The sequence below is a fragment of the Marmota flaviventris genome, chromosome 3 (genome assembly GCF_047511675.1).
Source record: "Marmota flaviventris isolate mMarFla1 chromosome 3, mMarFla1.hap1, whole genome shotgun sequence".
Taxonomy (NCBI): domain Eukaryota; kingdom Metazoa; phylum Chordata; class Mammalia; order Rodentia; family Sciuridae; genus Marmota; species Marmota flaviventris.
Genome location: NC_092500.1, coordinates 162,454,067 through 162,472,068, shown reverse-complemented (window position 1 = coordinate 162,472,068; position 18,002 = coordinate 162,454,067). Strand labels below are relative to the sequence as shown.

Sequence of the window (18,002 nt, the reverse complement as noted above, 5' to 3'; positions counted from 1 at the left end):
ATTCATGGATATTCTCAAAAGTAGGGCAAGAAAGTCTCAAATCCAAAAGGATTAAAATATATGAAGTCTGTTCTCTATGTGCAATGGAATGAAATTAAAAACAAAAGGAAATTTGTGGAAGTTAAACAATATACTCCTAAATAATGGGTCAAAGAAGAAATTTTACAATGCAAATTAAAAATTTTGAAATGAAAACACACTGATCGGATGCAGCTGAAGCAATACTAAATAGCAAATTTGTTACTGTAAGTGCCTATGCTAAAAAAAGAATGCACTCAAGTCGGTCTAACCAACAGAGAAACAAAGACCAAAATCAACCCAGTGAAATTCAAGGAAGTTAGAGTGGAAATAAATGAAACAGAAGAGGAAAGCCGAGAGGTTTATTCTTTGAAAAGATCAATAACGTTGACATTTGGTTAAACCGATCACACATAAGACTCAAATTATTAAAATCAGTATTATAAGAAGGGGACATTATTATTGATCTTGTAGAAGTAAAAGAATTCTAAGTGCATAGTGTCAACAATTGTGTCATCAAAACAAAGCAAGGTGAAACAGTTTTTTATAAAAGATGGAAACTGACGAAACCTGAGAAGAAACAGAATCTGAACTGTTAGCATGTTGTAATTAGTAATGAAAACGCTTCCCACAGAGAAAAACCCAAGATCAGATGGCTTCACTTGTGTACTATACCACACATTTAAAGAGGTTTTACCTTCAGTTCTTTACAAACTCTTCAGAAAGTGTAAAGGGAACACTTCCCAAATCATTCTGTGAGGACAGTATTATTTTAATACCAAAACCAGACAGAAGATCATGAGAAAACACGAATATTCTGTGTAAAAATTAAAAAGCAAACATAATCCAATCTATAAAAGGATTATATATGGGCATACTTCAGAGATCATTTGGTTCCAGACCACCATAATAGAGCTAGTGTGGCATTAAATTGAGTCAGATTTTTTTGTTTCCCATGCATACAAAAGTTCTGTTTATACTGCAAGTATGTAATAGCATCATGTCTAACAGATTTTATTAATAAAATCATAGATGCTTTGCTTAGTGTTTTTAAGAACACTAAAAAGGCTAATGGCTGTTTGAGCCATCAGCAGGTCAAACTCCTTTTGCTGGTGGAAAGGTTGCCCCCTGTTGATGGCTGCTGGCTGGTTAGGGTGGTGGTTGCTGAAGGACGAGATGGCTGCGACCGTTCCGGTAAGAACAATGAAGTTTGCCGCACTGATTCACTCTTCCTCTCTGTAGCATCTGACCTTTCAGAATTGGAGCTAGTCCTCTCAAACCCTGCTGTTTCTTTATCAGCTGGCTTTATATAATATTCTAAATCTTTTATCTCAGCAGTGTTTATAACATCTTCATGGGAAGTAGATTTCATCTCAAGAAACCACTTTCTTTGCTCATCCATAAGCTAGATGAAGCGGACATATTCGCCTAAGAACAAACTCCTTTTAAAGTTTTTTCCTAAGACTGGAGTGATGCAGGCCCATCTTAACTTCTAACTCCAGTTCTCTTGTTGTACAAACACCTCTGTCATTTTTTCCTCTTCTGACGTCCTCAACTTTTCAGGCACCTTCATGGGGGCTGTGATCAACCTCTTCCAACTCCCGTTAGTGTTGAGATTTTGACCTGCTTCTGTGAGTCACAAATGTTCTTAATGGCAACTGGCATGATGAACCCTTTCCAGGAAGGATTTTTTTTCCCCCAGAAATCCATCTGAGGAATCATATTTTAGCGCATTCTTTTTCTCCTTATATTTGTATTCTCAGTCTGCTTTTATCTAAATGTGCACTCTTGTGTATTCTGCTTTTATGCTTGAAGTCTTATATGATCATTATTCAATTCACATTTGCAATAAATGGAAACAAAGGTTTTTTAAATAAAATTTCAAGTGTTAAAAACATTTTTCTAGAATAATTTATATTTAATAATTGTTATTAATGCACACTTGGTTAAAAACTAGTTAATGTTATTAGTATTTGAATTTCTTAAATCATATTAAAATATTTTTGGTGATTAACGGATGATTAAGGGAGGTTCTTTTTTAATTTTGTTAGAAGCAAAGCATTGGAAAAGAATTTGCTGCCTAGTTATTGTTCATTCATCTTCTCAAATCCTTGGACTATATCCAAAAAGGCCTTTCCAAGTCATATCAAAATGACTTGATTATACTTATTACTTTTTACCTTGAGGCATTTTGGTTGACCTAATACATTTTAAAAGGATCGAAAAAATTGAGTTTGTTTTTTTTCCCCAATATATCATTGCACAACATTTCTGAGATTTAAATACTCATCAAAACTTTGGAACTGTAGATTTAATTTATGGAAAATCTCTACCAAATTAGTTCTTTGGCAAAATCAGATCTCCATCTCAAATCATTCATTCCATCTTTTCAAATGAAGTCTTTACCTTCCTTGCTGATGGAAGAGGCACGTTTTTAACAACACAAAAGTTTTAGCACTTTTCACACAGTGTTTAGATAGCTTGGTTGGGCTGAGGAGTTTTAAGAGTTGGGAGAAAGGCAGCTGTGAAAGGGAAGGTTTCCCTTTCAAGGCAGCCCCTCTTGAGCACATCTCTTTTAAAGTCTTTATCTCCAAGAATATGCTGCCTGGGTGGTTGTTGAAGTTGGATGTTTGTATGCTGGGGTTTGAATGTAGGGACACTTTACCAATGAGTTACATCCCCAGCACCCCCTCCTGTTTTTTTTTTTTTTTTTTAAATTCTGCCCTACTCTTCATCATTTATAAATGGATAAAATAGCCTTGGAAAGTAAACCTCTTTGTGAGGATATGCTATACAGGGATGTGAATGTGTTAGAGATTTTGTTAATGTGGACCACATTTTGCTAGAGATGCTGTGCCTATGCCTCTTGTACATCCCTCTCCTTCATGTGACACATTTCTCTTGCTGTCCAGGTTGAACTAATGTGTCCTTCATGACTGGCAGCTTCTACTGGTTGATTTGGCTTAATTAGCTTAGGAGATAAAGCTCTGTGACACCAGTTTTATTAGTTTTCCTTGTCACTGTGTTTGTCTTGTCTTTGTAGTTTAGATTTTCTAACTATATTTTGTTCATGAATATGATTTTCTTTCATTAAACTTTATTATCTTTAAGTCAAGTTGGAAGTATGCTGGGGCACAATTCTCTATGGGTCACTCACTTTTTTTTTTTTTCCTTTTAGTCCTTTTTAAATGCATACTAATAAGAAAGTTATAGAACAGCTAGATTTTTTAAAATTTTAAATGAACTTTTAAGTGCAGCATAGAAAAAAGTACACAAATTGTAAATATATTTCAGTAAGCTTTCAAATTAACACAAACATACCCTGACAATCAGAATCCAGATCAAGATATAAACAGTTAAAAGCATCCTTTATGCCCCTGCCCAGTCAGAGTTCTCCCCAAATATAGCCATTACCTTAGATACACAAGTGAGTTTTGTTATGTTCCTGAGTTTTACACGAAATTGATTCAATAAGTACTCTATAGTATTTGGTTTCTTTCACTCCATGCTATATTTGAGTTTGTGCATATTTCATGTAACAAATCTTTTAAAAATTTTTTGATTGTTTTTATGCTATATGGTATTCAGTTGTTTGAATATGCAGAGTTTATCCTTTATATGGCCGTTTTTTTCTTAATGGCTTTATTATGATAAAATTCACATGCCATACAATTAATCCATTTGAAGTATACAATTCAGAATGGGTTTTTTAGTATATCCACAGATGAGTGTAACCATTACCCACAGTCAAATTTTGGAAAATGTTCATTATCTGAAATGAGCAGTAGGGCATAAAGTCACATAGAATGTGGGAAAATATCTCATTAGATAGAACTATCCTGAGGATGACTGTAAATTTACTTAAGACCAGTAGTACCACCCCAATCTAATGTCAAAATGTCCTCACAATTTTTCAGAACATCCCCACAGGGCACAATATGGCCCTGCCTGCTTTGAGAATCTTTGTTACAGGCTCTACCACTATTTCCTTATTCCACACCTTTTCAAACTCATCTTCTAATAATTATGTCTTAAACCATACAGACCTTTCTCCAACTCAGGAATCTGAGGATTGCTTTTCCTCCTTTCAGAATGCTCCTCCCCTAAATATTCTATGCTCTTTTCCCTTCCTCAGGTCTTCATGCAAATGTCATTATCTCTGTGAGACCTATTTATGAAAACAAGCAAGCAAAAAAGCTTGCACATTCTCTCCCATATATATTAGCTTGCTTGCACTGCCAGAGCTAATGGACTGAATGACTTAAACAACAGAATTGTACTTTCTCAGTTGTGGATACTGAAGTCCATGATCAAGGTGTTGGTTGGCTTGGTTTCTCCTGGGGCTTCTCGCCTTGGCTTCGAGTTGGCCACTGGTAGATGTATCCTCCTGTGGTTTTTCTTCTGGGTCACTCACTTTTTTGAACATCTTATGGACAGATGATTTGCTTACTCTGGTTCTTTATTTTTTCAAGATTGTTTCTTTAGTGAGTAGCTTATAAGGATATAATGATTTCAGAGCATTGGTCAGGTTGGCTTACCCTCTTGAAAGATAGAGCTGGTGCCTCCATCTAGAGTGAAGGGGTAGCATACTTATTGTCCATTATCAAATATTTCAGTTCCTGGAGCTTAGGGTTTGTCTTTTATAATGGGGTCTTTTGCATGTGCAGATAGCATTTGACTCTATTCAAGTTGCTCGAGAATTGGGGCTCAGGGAACCAGATCAAGAAAATGCTAATATTCCGGCTACTCCTATTACAAATATAAATATTGTGTCTCACCCAGGAGTCATTTCCCCTGAGGATCTCAGATCCTTCACAGTTTTTGACAATATTTGGAAATACAAGTAACTATCGGAATTTAGCTCAGAAATGTCATTTTTTTCCTACATTTTAAAATTAAAACCTACATTATTATGAGTGTAGTATAGGTTTTTGAAGGTTTTTTTTTTTCCTGAGTTAAAATGAGGGCTTGACATAATCTTCTTTGACATGCTTAATGACAGTTTTAGAAGCATAATAGGCCATATTTTTCCTTGCGTATTAAAACTGTATTATATGTATATATACATGTATTAGTATGTATATATATTTGTTTTTGAAAACCAAATCAATTGCTTTTTAATTACTTAAGCATTAATCTTAATTCCATAAATGTCATTATATATTATTTGCCTCTATTCCAGAATATTGGAAAGAAGATGACATGCCAAGAGTTTATTACAAACCTCCAAGGGATAAATGAAGGTGTTGAATTCTCCAAGGATCTGCTAAAAGTAAGTATGGGACTGTTTTGTTTTTAGATTATGCTTATGTTTATATTTACTGCTTATTTTCTGTTCCAAAACATGCTAAGGATCACTTAAGAATTTTGCTTTATGCTTTTGATTTTATTGGTGATGTTTCTATTGGGCCTTGGCCTTCATGCTTCAGGCTATAGAGTACTCTTAAATGGATAATCCTAAAGATCCACATTTTAATCATATACTGAAATAATAAGTAGATTTGGAATAGTTGGTAATACAAAAAGTTAGTGGACAGTTTTTGTTTGATTTATTTGTAAGCATACTTTCAGAACTTAAAGGTCAGGAAGGCATGTTTACTATGGAAACAGAAAAGCTCTTATAAGATAATAATGCAAGCAGTTCTGACAGTGTTCAGCCTGTAGTCTCAGAGCCACTCAGGTTGTCTCTGGAAATAGATTAAATTAAATTTTGATAATTGTAGAATGCCGAAATTATTTGTAATCGGCTTAATTATTGCTAACAATCAGCAAGTTTTTCATAGATTGCTTTAAAGGAGAAAACACAATCAACTTTAAAATTCATGCATTCTTCAGCATTATAAATAAGATGTGCATTTGATCAAATACATAATAGTGATTGATAATGAATATGAATATTTTTAAAGTTGTAGGTAAGATGTGAATGTTGAGTATGTGGTTTTTATAGATGTCTATTTGATTCTAGCCTTTTTAAAACAGTACACACATAACTTTCAAATGGGCTTGAAAATAAAAGGTGCAGAATTGTGATGTGATAAATACGCTATGAAGTTACACAGTGTTAACAAGTCATTTTTCATTCTAGTGTATTAGCAAGGAAAGTAATGGAGTCTCTATGAGATAGAGGATTTGTGAGGCTTTTATCAACTTATGTCAGAAATGAAAATTGACAGGAAAGCTTTTAGATTTTAGTGGTAGACTTAGGGTAACCTGCTGACTGTAGATAAATTTTCGGGTAGCTTTAGAGCATGTTTGGTGCTGTCCAAAGCCAAGTGTAGTTAATGTACAGTTCTGTGGCTACTGTTCAGCTTGGGTAAACATATGTCCTGTGATTTGTCCTGCCAACTTTTTGCCCAAAGATGTGTTGTTGTACAATTGAGATTGTTTTTAAACCCCAGGGTAAAGATATGTGTTATACTACTACTTTACTGTGGGAGCATGACAGCCTAATGACATTGGAAATGATACTGGCATTTGGTGGGGAAATTGTCAAATGAAGTATTGATTCCCTTTCAGGAGCAAACCTCTGCCATTTACCCACTCAAGATGAGGATTTTTGACTTTTAGTAGGAATGGTTTTTTACTGTGAATTCAGTCAAGAAAATGTTTCCTTTAAACCATTTTTGTTTTGTTTCACTATGTGGAATGTGATTTATTTCCCTTCTCCTCCCTCTGTTCTTCCTTTCTCTTTGTTTCTATTGTTTCCCTTCTTTCTTGCTCCTTTTTTTTGTCCTTTTTTCCCTTTCTCTTCCACTTCCCTTCCCCCTTCCTCTTTGGGTGGGTTGTCTCTGAATTGGCTGCTGAGATGAATTATTGGATGAAATTTGTTTGAATTTGGGACAGTATGTTTACATGCCAAATAGCTGCATTCACATAGAGAAACACAGACATTTGGTATCATCTTCCAGGTTTCTGAGTAACCTCTTTCTCTCTTCCTGCACACCTTTCCTAACCTACAAAAATTATAGGCATGCATGAATTCAGGTATTTTAAATGAGAAGGAGGATGACTTTTACTACATTTCTTCATAAAAATAGATGATAACTACTAGATTCAATATCAGAAAATGTTTGTTTCCATTGATTAAATTGAGGTTGTTATTGTTACTTAATGACCTTATTGCTTTTAGATTTCTTTGGATCAAAGGTTGCATTTGGATTTATGCCTGTTCAGATTTCTTTGGGCCAGAAGTAACATTTGAGCTTAAAGCTTGTTCTGTGTGTTAACATAATTAGGGACATTTGTTGAAGGTCCATGGTGTTCCCTAGGTGGTGTGGAACTTGGAGAAGCTCTGGGAACTACAAGGATACCTGTTCTCAGAGACCATAGACTACTAAGAAACGTGGTGGTGGTGGGGGGAGACTTTCTCCCTTAAAATGGATAGTTATTCCAAATTAACATAAAAGCATAAACACTATTGTTTTGTCTTAATAGAAATAGTTAAGTATATGGGCCATAACATATTTAAATGTATGAGAAATGGAAATTTTGCCTTAAGCCTTTAATTTGGAGAATTTAGTTAAGTTTTGCTTTACTACATTGAAAAAGAGAGATGACACATGGAGCCTGTTTTACAGGTTACGAGCTACTGCGTTTTCCGTTGTTGACATAAATAACTTGAACATATTTGAAGGCTTTGGCAAAAAAGAACTTTTCTCCCTAAGTTGCTTTAAGTATAAGTTCTGTCTACAATCCAAAGTGAAATTAAGTTGGGTACCAAAAGAAAATCAGTGACAGAATGTCATTGATATTCCTCAAAGCAGAAGGCTGGGAAGAGGTGACATTGGAGAGGGCCTTTGATATGGAGGTGGAAGACACCTTTTTTATGTAAGTCATTCTTTTCCATCTCTTGCCTCCTGCCACCATAAACATTCTGTTGTGACCATAGGAGCCTCTGTCTATCTGCCTCCAAGTTGTGGAGGTCTCAGGGAAGCCCCAATCCAGCAGAGCCTGCAGCAAGATTGGGTGGCAGAGCCCAGTGTGATCACTCAGAGCCCCTCCCTGACCCATCTCAGCAGTTGGACATGGTTCACCTTCAAGCATCATTGGGGCAAGGAGGAGGAGAAAAGGGAGGTTCTGCATAGATTTAATAAAACATTCCTGAGACTCTTGGAAATAGTAAAACTATTAAAGACATGACTACAGAGGGATGAGAATGTAAAATATAGGCCACCTCCGAATTGGAGGCTGAATTTCAAGAGAGACAACATAGTATGAAAGAGATTATGGGCTTGAGAATTATCCTGACTCGGCTCTCCCTTAATAGCTGAGGACTGTAGACAAGTTTATTTAAATTCTCTCTCCCTCTCTTCTCATCTGTGAAATGGGAGGTTTTATTAGTTTCCCACCTTATTTATTTAATAATTAGTTAAATTTATATATGTATAAAAATTTGTATAAAGCCTTTAGAGTCTTAGCATGTAGTTATGTAGACTTTAGAGTCTTAGTTATGTAGTTATATGTCAGCTATTGTATTTTTAATACTTTGTTCATCACTTAGCTCCAAGTAGGCTGGAATGGGACCCCCCATTCCTTCTTGCAGTATTGGACTTAAGGTTGCATTCAGTTCTTAGGGACAAGACAGATTAGTGCCACTAGACAAGACTTATACTCAATGTCCCTTTTTAGCATTCTGCTTTCTTTGTATACCTATTCTCTGTTCTTTGACAAACACCATCTGTGACATTTATCTGAAAATGAACCTTGGTTAACCCTATATTTTCCTTACCTTGCCATTAGTCTTTCTCCTAAGCCTTTCCCTCTCTTTTGATGTTACAACAATGGAGGTGCCTGGACTGGTCCTGGAATCTTGAAGAATCTGAGGAAGAAAACTAGTTCTTATCCTTTTGAGACCCTGAGATAATCCTGGAATGATAACAGAGCATATCTCTATTCAGACCATTCATAAATGATCCGAAGTAACTCAAAATCCTAGGGAAAAAGAAGGGTTGCTAGGTCTCCTTGCTGCCTTGTGTCTTTTCCATTTGGAGAGCACGGGTTTGAAAGGTCAGGACCAGGAGTTGTTGGTACTGCTCAGAGCAATTCATTTAGATTCTTTGATATTAGCCTGAGGACTCTTCGGTCCAATTTCATCAGGGGTTGATACCAAGGAACTGGGAGGTATAGGTTTTCCATCATGTGCATGTTGTGAAGTTTGTTACACTGTGGGATAGGCTTTTTGAACATTCACAGTAGCCTGGGCATGGAATCAACCTAAAGGCCCATCAGTGGATGAATATATAAAGTAAGTGTAGTGTGTATACACAGTGGAATATTTGCTATTCAGTCTTTTAAAAACAGAAATCCTGTCATTAATGACAATGTATATATGCCTAGGGACATTGTTCTAAGTGTCAGAAGCCAGACACAGAAAGATAAATACTGCATGATCTGACTTATATGTGGAATTTGAAAGAGTTGAACTCACAGAATCAAAGAATACAAGGGAGGTTACCAGTGATTGGGAATTGTGGAAGGGGAGATGTTGTTAAAAGAGGACAAAGTTCAATTAGTTGGTATGAATAAAATTTGGGAGATCTGTTGTATGTCTGGCATGGTGAGTATTATATACTTGAAAAGTGCTACCAGTAGATTTTACATGTTCTCATCACATGTTGATCAGCTTGATTCAATCATTCCCCATAATATATGTATACAATCAAAACATCACATTTTATGCAACTTTTTATTAGATAAACATTTAAAAAAACATAAATTTTTTTTTTATCTGATGCTCAAAACAGCACTTTGCTCTTTTGCCTTCCCATTCCCTAAATTTTATTTCTTCTGAATTTCACAGGAAAGCCGCATTTGTTTTTTCAACTTTCATTTCTAACTCCGGTGGTTGTCTCTTATTACATACAGGGTGGACAATGGACTTTGATGGCTTTCAGTTATTTGAATATTTAGAGGTGAAATGTGCATTTTTAAAATGTTTATGTGGCAGAAGGGAAGAAACGATGGGAAATAAGAGGAAAAGAGATACTGAGCAATGGCATAGACACGTGGGGTAGAAGGGCATCTATTGGTTTCACAGTAGTATGTTGAGGATACATCTAGACTGAAGATTTTGACAGTGAATCATGAAGCCATAATTATTTTCTCTCTCAACTTTTCTATTTTCACTTGCCATTTAATGTTCCAATAATGTTATCTTTAATATTTTTGTCAGTTAAATCTTTTCTTCCTTCCCCTTTCCTCCCCCTCCATCCCTCCCTTTCACTCCCTATCCCCCTTCCCTCCTTCCCTGAGTAGCAATTGAATTCAGTAGCTCCCAAAGGGGCATAGAGAAGGAATTAGTTGAAACAATCTCTTTGTTAATTTTTAAAAATAATTTTTAATTTTTAAAAATGATTGATGCAGGGGATGGAAAAAAGAAAACAAAACACCCAAGACTTTTCAGAATTTTTCTAACAAAGAATTACGAATCAAAACTAAGCGCAGTTTGCAGAGGGTTTAAAAACATACATCCTCCTAAATGTGCCTAAATACAAATAGGTGTAAAAGGCAGTGTTGCTAGAAATCATTAAACAGGTAAGTAAATTTTAACTAATCAATATGATACTTGTGATAGCTAGCTTTTTATTCCTGTGGCCAACATACCTGACAAAAATAACTTAAAAGAGAAAAGATTTGTTTTGACTCATGGTTTAAGAGTTCAGTCCCTTGTTGGTTGACTTGTGTAGTTTCCGCTGGCTTCCAGAGTCTGTTCAGCTATCAGTGAATTAATGCACCAATGAGATGAGAGACCTCAGGGATCCAATTGTTTCCTGAAAACTCTGCATCTGAATATTGCTACATTGGGGACCAAGCCTTCAGCACAAGAGTCTTTGGGTGACACTTTGTGTCCAAACCATATCCTTTAATATAATTGTTGCAGTGAAGGATTTGACTTGAGTATTCTTTAGATTTTTTTTTTTTATTGTAGAAATGACTTGTTTCTTTTTCCTTTACTTGGAAATATATTAAATTTGAAATTAGCTTACATTGCCTTAAGGCACGGACAAAAGTTATTTTATTCTCTAATTTGTAATTAATAGTGGTGTGTGTGTGTGTATGTGCGTGCGCATGCACATTAGGAAGTGCCAATTAAATAGAAAAGATGTGAATCAAAATCAGTATGGTAGGCCTCTGGGTATTCAAATATTTCATCCATTATTGGGATGATAAATAACACTGTGAATTAAATTATTACATGTATTTTATTGGTTAGAATCCCATTGAAAGTTCTCATTTAAATTTGTTTTCCCTTACTTTCTCAAAGGACAGGATTTTTGGTAAGATTCTTTAAAAAGAAGACTCCAAAAATATATATGCTATCTGCATCCATTCTTTAACTTTGAAATTAAATGTCTACATAACTGATAGCGCTATGTTTTATTTTAAATGTAATTTTCGTTTTCTTTATTTTTCTTTTTTTGGTATTCTTAAGGAAAAATAGTTTGTGAAAATAGTGGAAAAATTAGCCAGAAAGGTAGCATTTAAACATCCTTGGAACGTCAGCAAAGAAAAATACGTTTTAAATAAAGATTAATGAATCTTGTTGGACAAGGAAGAAACCTAATTAGGAAATATAAAGTTATACTTTACAGGTTCATAATCATTAGGATTTATAATCAGTTGTAACTGTATTAAGCTATATGCAACAACAAAAAATCAATCATCCATTATAAATATTTAGAGGTCAGCAATTTTTTTTTTATAAGTTTAAACTTTGAAAAGGACCTATTTACACAGAAAGACAGCAAGAACTGTAGGACTCTCCTACAAAAGAGAGAGCAGAGCCAGCCCAGCTCACTCCCCAAGTCCCATCTGCCCCTCTGTTTGACTTTCAGCCAGGGAGAAGGTTGAAAATGTAGCACTGACAATTGCCCCACTTTTCCATGTTTATACCCAGAGCTTGACCTGAAGCAGCATGAGGCTTTCTTTTCTCCTTCTCTCCTCACTCCTCTACATTTCTGCTGTCCCCTTGAATCTTAGCTTTGATGATTATCAATGAGCCAGAAGCATAACTGAATAAGGTCAGATTTTATTAGTCTTACTATTTGGGATATTATACTATTGTTTTACAAATGGTAGCATTGGCAGAAACAATGTAAAGTTGCAAGGAGTCTATTATTCCTTAACCACTGCATTTGATTCTAAGATCCTATCAAATTTTGAATGAAAAAATAATGAACGGGTCCGTTTTAAAGAAACAAAACAACAAATGGAGCAACTTCAACCAGAGGGTTAGGCATCATATTAAAATGATCTTAATGAAATTTTATTACTCTTATTTTATCCAAGTACCGAATACCGTGATAAATAGCTCAGGTGTTAAGTATGTAGCAGCATTAAAAAACAATTGTATGTTAAGAAAAGGCAATGCTTAGTTCAGATAATTCAAAGCTGGAAAGTGACACAAGTCTATCATTCAGGTGTTGTAGAGAATTGTTTGAAGGAGGAGTGGAAGTGGAAGAGATAATAAAGTGCCAGTTGTCTGTGCAAGAAGGGGTGGTGGCTTGGATGGGATTGGTGACAGTATTGAGGGAAATGTATTAAGTACTGATTTATTTCAAGCTGCTCATTAGAGCTTCTGTTGCTAACTTCTTTTCTCAGATTGCCCCTTTGTCCTTTCAGTTTTACTTACCATCTAAGCTGCATGGAGAAGAAGAGAAAGAAAAGAGAAAAACTTGAATTCTGTCTTCCCCATTACTGCTGCTTGATCTGCTAGGCTGCATAACTGTGGGGGCTTTGTAGCAGTGTGACATGAACAGTGGTAGATCTGGAGAGCAAGCCCAGCACTTTGCCTGGGCCAGGCAACTCAGCTCTTCCATGCATAAGATGCGATAACAACACTTTCCTCCAAGCACAGTTGGGGAACTAAATGACATGAGGTGTATTGAGTGCTAGCATTGAGTGCTAGGTGTATTGTGCTCAACTAGAATGAAGTAGGTTTTGTGACAATATTACGGAAGTCTCCGGGCCCTCCGCCTGAGTGTTTCTAGTGGATGTCACTAGGGATAAAAACCTCAGGGTGATCATTTCATGCCTTAGTTTCTTCATTTGTAAAATAAGATATCTGGCCTGCACCCACAGTTTTCAGTTTAGGTTTATGGAGCTCCCTGGGTCCACTGTTCACCTTCTTCCTTCCACCCTTTCCACCGAGTCTAAAACTGCTTGTTCTGTTTTCCCGTTGTGCTGAAATTCCCTCATGTAATGTCTTTGGAGCAAAATGATGTTTGGCAACAAAAGAAGTTGGAAAGCTCTGTAGGTGATCTTTAAAGGATTGTTTCAATCTAAAGCACTGGGGGAATATTCTTTATTATTTTGTAAACTCAAATTATATCTTTTAAGTTTGACCCTTCCTATTTATTTTTTGGTTTAGAAAAGAAGCATGTACTAACAGTGAAACTAGCAAATGTTCATATTTAAATCCCAGAATATTGCTTTTGTTGTGTAGCAGCATTCTCAGAAGATTATTTATTCCCAAAGGACTCGATTGAGAGGAAGAAGCAGGCCTCAGTCTGAAACAAGTCTAAACTTTTTATAAATGAAAAGCCTGAAGTGAATTTTCAAAAATACTTGATCTGAGTTATATTCGGAGTATGTAGTTGAAAATAGGAACTTATGGGTGGTATTTAAGTGTAGCTATAAAAAGAGCATCAACTGTTGCCTAGAGTAGGTGAGCTCTCTCCAGAGAAGGTCATGGAAACCTGGTAGCAACAGTATCCATGGAGGAAAGGGCTCGGATGCTTATCCTAGTATAAGCAGGAGAGCCTTTGAAGAGAAAAGCTATGTTAGCAAGCTTTATAAGAGGAAAGCTTTAAAGGTTTTGGTTAAAATATGGACTCTTGCTGTCTTTTTTTCAGGAAAGCAAATCAAGCTGAGTTATGTGATAAAAGGCACATGGTGCGGTTCTGCCTCTGCCTTCCCCATGGAGGTCTGGAACCGTGCTCTTGCTTTCAGGCATGGGATCATCACAGGCAGAATAATGATGCTGCCTTTGCTGTGGTTTAGACCTTGAATGAAAAATGGTGACGATAATGAGGGTAATACTTTGAAGTAGCTGAATATCCACAAATCATGTTCTTGCTTAAAACCCACCCCCCCCAAACAGAAATCTCTCCAAAGAAGTCTGTTAGAACGTTTTGACAGAACAGATGCTGCTTAAAGAGTACAAACAGATTTTTAACCAAAAGGAAAAAAGTTTGAGTGGGGGTGGTAGTAATCGTTAAGGGTACTGTAATGGAATATTAATGATTTCCCAGACAGATTCTATTTTTAATGTCATCATGAAGAAGTGCTACAGGATTGCATATTCAGACGCATCCGTAGAATTTTGAATGTTTGTATGTTTGGAGTTTTTTAAATAGCACAATCCATCACAATTGGTACTGCTATGGCTAAAACATGAAGGGAGTATAATTGGTACAATTTTAACTGGTTACATAGTGACTTTAAACTATCTTCTTTTTTTGCTCATGATGTATACTAGAGGGGACTGGGAGTTTCCTTAGGAGTGATGTTCTTTCAACAGGTCTGGGATCCAAGGGTTAATGGGCTATCATGGCAGTTATGTTGTCCTAAATGTGGATTTCATTAAGGAACAGAGGAACAGTTTTAACTTGAAGTGTTTGTAGCTGGTAGCTGTATAGCTAAAGTATCTCATAAAGGAAGACAGTGTGTTTTGTGATTGTAGTTGTACTTCACTATGTAAAGATCAGTTGTGTGAAAATGACTCAAAAAGGTGAAAATGAGCAAAAAGCAAAATAAAAGTGAAATAAAAATAAATAGATAGGATAGGTGGCTGTTACAGAGTATATGTCATTAATCTCACATTTTAACAGACCCTCATTTAGAGCCTTATTTAATAATAATCAGTTTTTTGTTTTTTTGCCTTCATCTCTTCCTTGGCATATTGTAAACTGTGTGTGTGTAGACACAGGTCAGTGTCAGTATCATGCAGCAGCTGCTTGACAACTGGGGATGGGACAGGGCACTAGGCTCTGGCTGTCTTTCAGCCAGCTCTTCATTGACAAGATAACAGCCACTCCAATGAATTTTTCTTTCTTCCATTTTTTTTTTTTCCTTTGAATGGGGGATTGATAAATCACTGAGCAACAACATCCCCAGCCCTTTAATTTTTACTTTGACACAGGGCCTTCCTAAATTGCTGAGGCTGACTTTGAGCTCATGATCCTCCTGTCCCATCCTCCTGAGTTGCTGGGATTACGGGCATGTATCACTATGCCCCGCTTCAGTTAATTTTTCTAAAACAAAACACAGGCATTTAGGTTGTTTCAACTTGAAGCTGTTTTGAAGAAAGTTATTTTCTCAGTTTGACCATGAGTTAGATGGATGAAGTTGCAGGCATTGTTGTTAGGTATGTGTTGGTAGCAGAAGTCATTTGATAATGAGGGGAAGAGAAAATAAACCTAAAGGGTAGGAGGTCTTTAAATGGAACAGCTGGAGCTATTCTGAGGCCAGGTGAGCTAGCCTAGAGTCCTAGTCCTTGGCTTCTCAGAGCTGCTGCATTACAGCTCAGCAGGGCAATGCAAGGTCTCAGTGAGTCATCAGAAATGTTACATTATGTTTACTTAGTTTGATTAAGGAGACAGGCAGTGTGAAAGAGATTTGGAGAGATTGCCAACAAAACTATTTTATACAGACTTTGGCATTTAAATAAATTAGCTTCAATCAGAAAATACACTAATTAGAATAGTTCATTTCTCTACCCCAAACCATTCTTGAACTCCATTCTCTGTCAGTGTTAAATTTCTACTGTTATTACACTCTACCCTCTCCATCTGTGTATTCAACTAACCATGGATTAAAAGTACCTGGGGAAAAAAATTGCATGCGTACTAAGTATGTATAGACTTTTTCCTTATTACCAAAACAATACAGCATAACAGTTATTTACATTGTATTAGGTATTGTAAGCCATCTAGAGAGGATTGAAAGTAAGCAAGGTTATGCATTAAATTATAGGCAAATACTATACCTTTGTATCTATAGGACCTGAGCATCCTCAGATTTTGGTATCCATGAGAGTGGGGATTGGTTCCTGGAACCAATACCCAGTGGATTCCAAGGATTGGTTGCATTTTAAAGTTTTCATTTGGTTTAGTTGTTTACACTGCCCTCAAATTTTTTATAGATAACAGCATATTTCATTTTCCTGAAATATTGCTCACTTAGGAACAGCCAAAGCCATATATTTATTCACACTTTATGTGAAATTATTTGGGGGATAATGCAGATACAAGAACCTTCCCCTTCACAGCATACCATCTTATATCTGGTTGGAGGCATATGTATCTGCAGTTCTCCCCCATCACCTCCCAGATGAACCATTGAAAACAGTGCTGTGACCTTCACACTTTTTTCCCTGTAAAATGAAAGATGTCCATTTGTACACCATTGGAAAATTCAGTTCAGTACGTGCTTCTAGGGAAAGTCACTTTTTAAGTCATGAAGTCACTTAATTCTAGATATGGGTAAGTTGTTACTTTTCTCATTTTCTTTCTTTTACTCCCAGAAACATAAATCAAAGGTAAATCTGTATACCCAAGTTACATTGAAGAGTTACTTGCATTTCAGGTTGTTAGTCATGGGTTATGGCTTGGGCAAAAAAGAAATCTTTGAATAGAGTTATGGATTTTGAGACCATATTAATTTTGATTATATGATGTTTCCTGTCACTTGTGTGAGATCTCCTTGCCTCTGTTCATGAAGGACAGACTGTGTCTTGTTGGTCATAGCACCCCTTGAACCTATTGTAGTTTATAGGACAAATGAGATGTTCGACAAAAAACACTGCAGCAGTGATTCTAACCATGAATAGCATATGGGAGCATTGCGTGAATAGTGAGACATTCTGTATGCAAAACTGGGTGTGTGTGTGTGTGTACCTAGATTTATCTGTGTTTTAAAGAGAGAAGATCCATATCTTTAATCAGATTTCTGAGTGATCTTTGTTTCCCCAGTTATTAAGAGCCATAGATTGGACTTTTCCAGAGTGCAGACTTGTGCAATATTGTTTTGATTAAAACAAAGAAAACTTAGGAGAAAGGGTTATTCTTCAAAGCACACTGCTCACTCATGGAGGCCCTTCGGAGTACTGAGTTCAAGGGAAGGCAGCAGGGCCAGTCCTCACATAGCTCAGAATTTGGTAGAGAATATATATTGGATGATTACACTCATTATGAAATACTTTCCTCAAAATTATGTGCTAAATGTTTTTTAGGTTTAGAAGGCATACTTAATAGATTTGCTGTGTGTTGGCAAAAGTAAGATGAAATTTACTAGGATTCATGAGTTCTTGCTTTGGTAAAAGCTGAGCTAAATATACTGGGTGAAGCAAAGGTGAGTAAGACGTGGGTCTTGCCCTGAAGGATTTTTTAATCTATAATTGTAGTTTTCAATTCTGGCTTTACATTAAAATCATTTTGGGCAAGAAGAGATAAATAGGTAAAATGTTTTTACTCACAGGGAAAATTATTAAAATGGTACATTTTGGAGAAAGATCTGGCCTTTTCTTGTGGAACTAAACATGCCCTGTGATTCCAGCAATTGAAGAGAAATGAAAACATATCTTACTGGAACAATCATAGCAGCTTTATTCTTTATATCCTCAAATTCAAAACAACTGAGATTCTCAACAGCAGGTGATTAGAGAAAGGTGGTATGGTGTATCATGCAGGGGATGCCTACTCAACAGTGAAAAGGAATCAGCAGCTAATAACATGTCATAGGGAAAGCAGCCTTACACAGTGAATTTGTTATATGAAGTGTGAGGGTGCAAAACTAATATATGGTGGGGAAAAGATCAAAACAGTGGTTTACTCTGGGGATGTGAGGATGGGCGTCTCCTGCGAATGGGCATGCAGGACCTCTCTGGTGATGCTAATGTTCATAAGTGGGAGGGGAAATATCACTGGGGAGATACGAACAAAAGCTTGATGTCTTCTGTCTTCTCACCCTTCCCTTTCAGCAAT

At 36.2% G+C, this 18,002-nt stretch overlaps 1 protein-coding gene across 3 annotated transcripts in view; it reads left to right on the top strand.

The window, feature by feature from the left end:
* Psd3 (pleckstrin and Sec7 domain containing 3) overlaps positions 1-18,002 on the top strand; it is a 468,534-nt gene that overhangs the window by 252,102 nt on the left and 198,430 nt on the right. For all 3 annotated transcript variants that reach the window (XM_071610547.1, XM_071610548.1, XM_071610549.1), the window contains one exon: positions 5,201-5,290. In XM_071610547.1, coding sequence (XP_071466648.1) covers positions 5,201-5,290 — 90 coding nt within the window. The remainder of the gene's footprint in view (positions 1-5,200; positions 5,291-18,002) is intronic.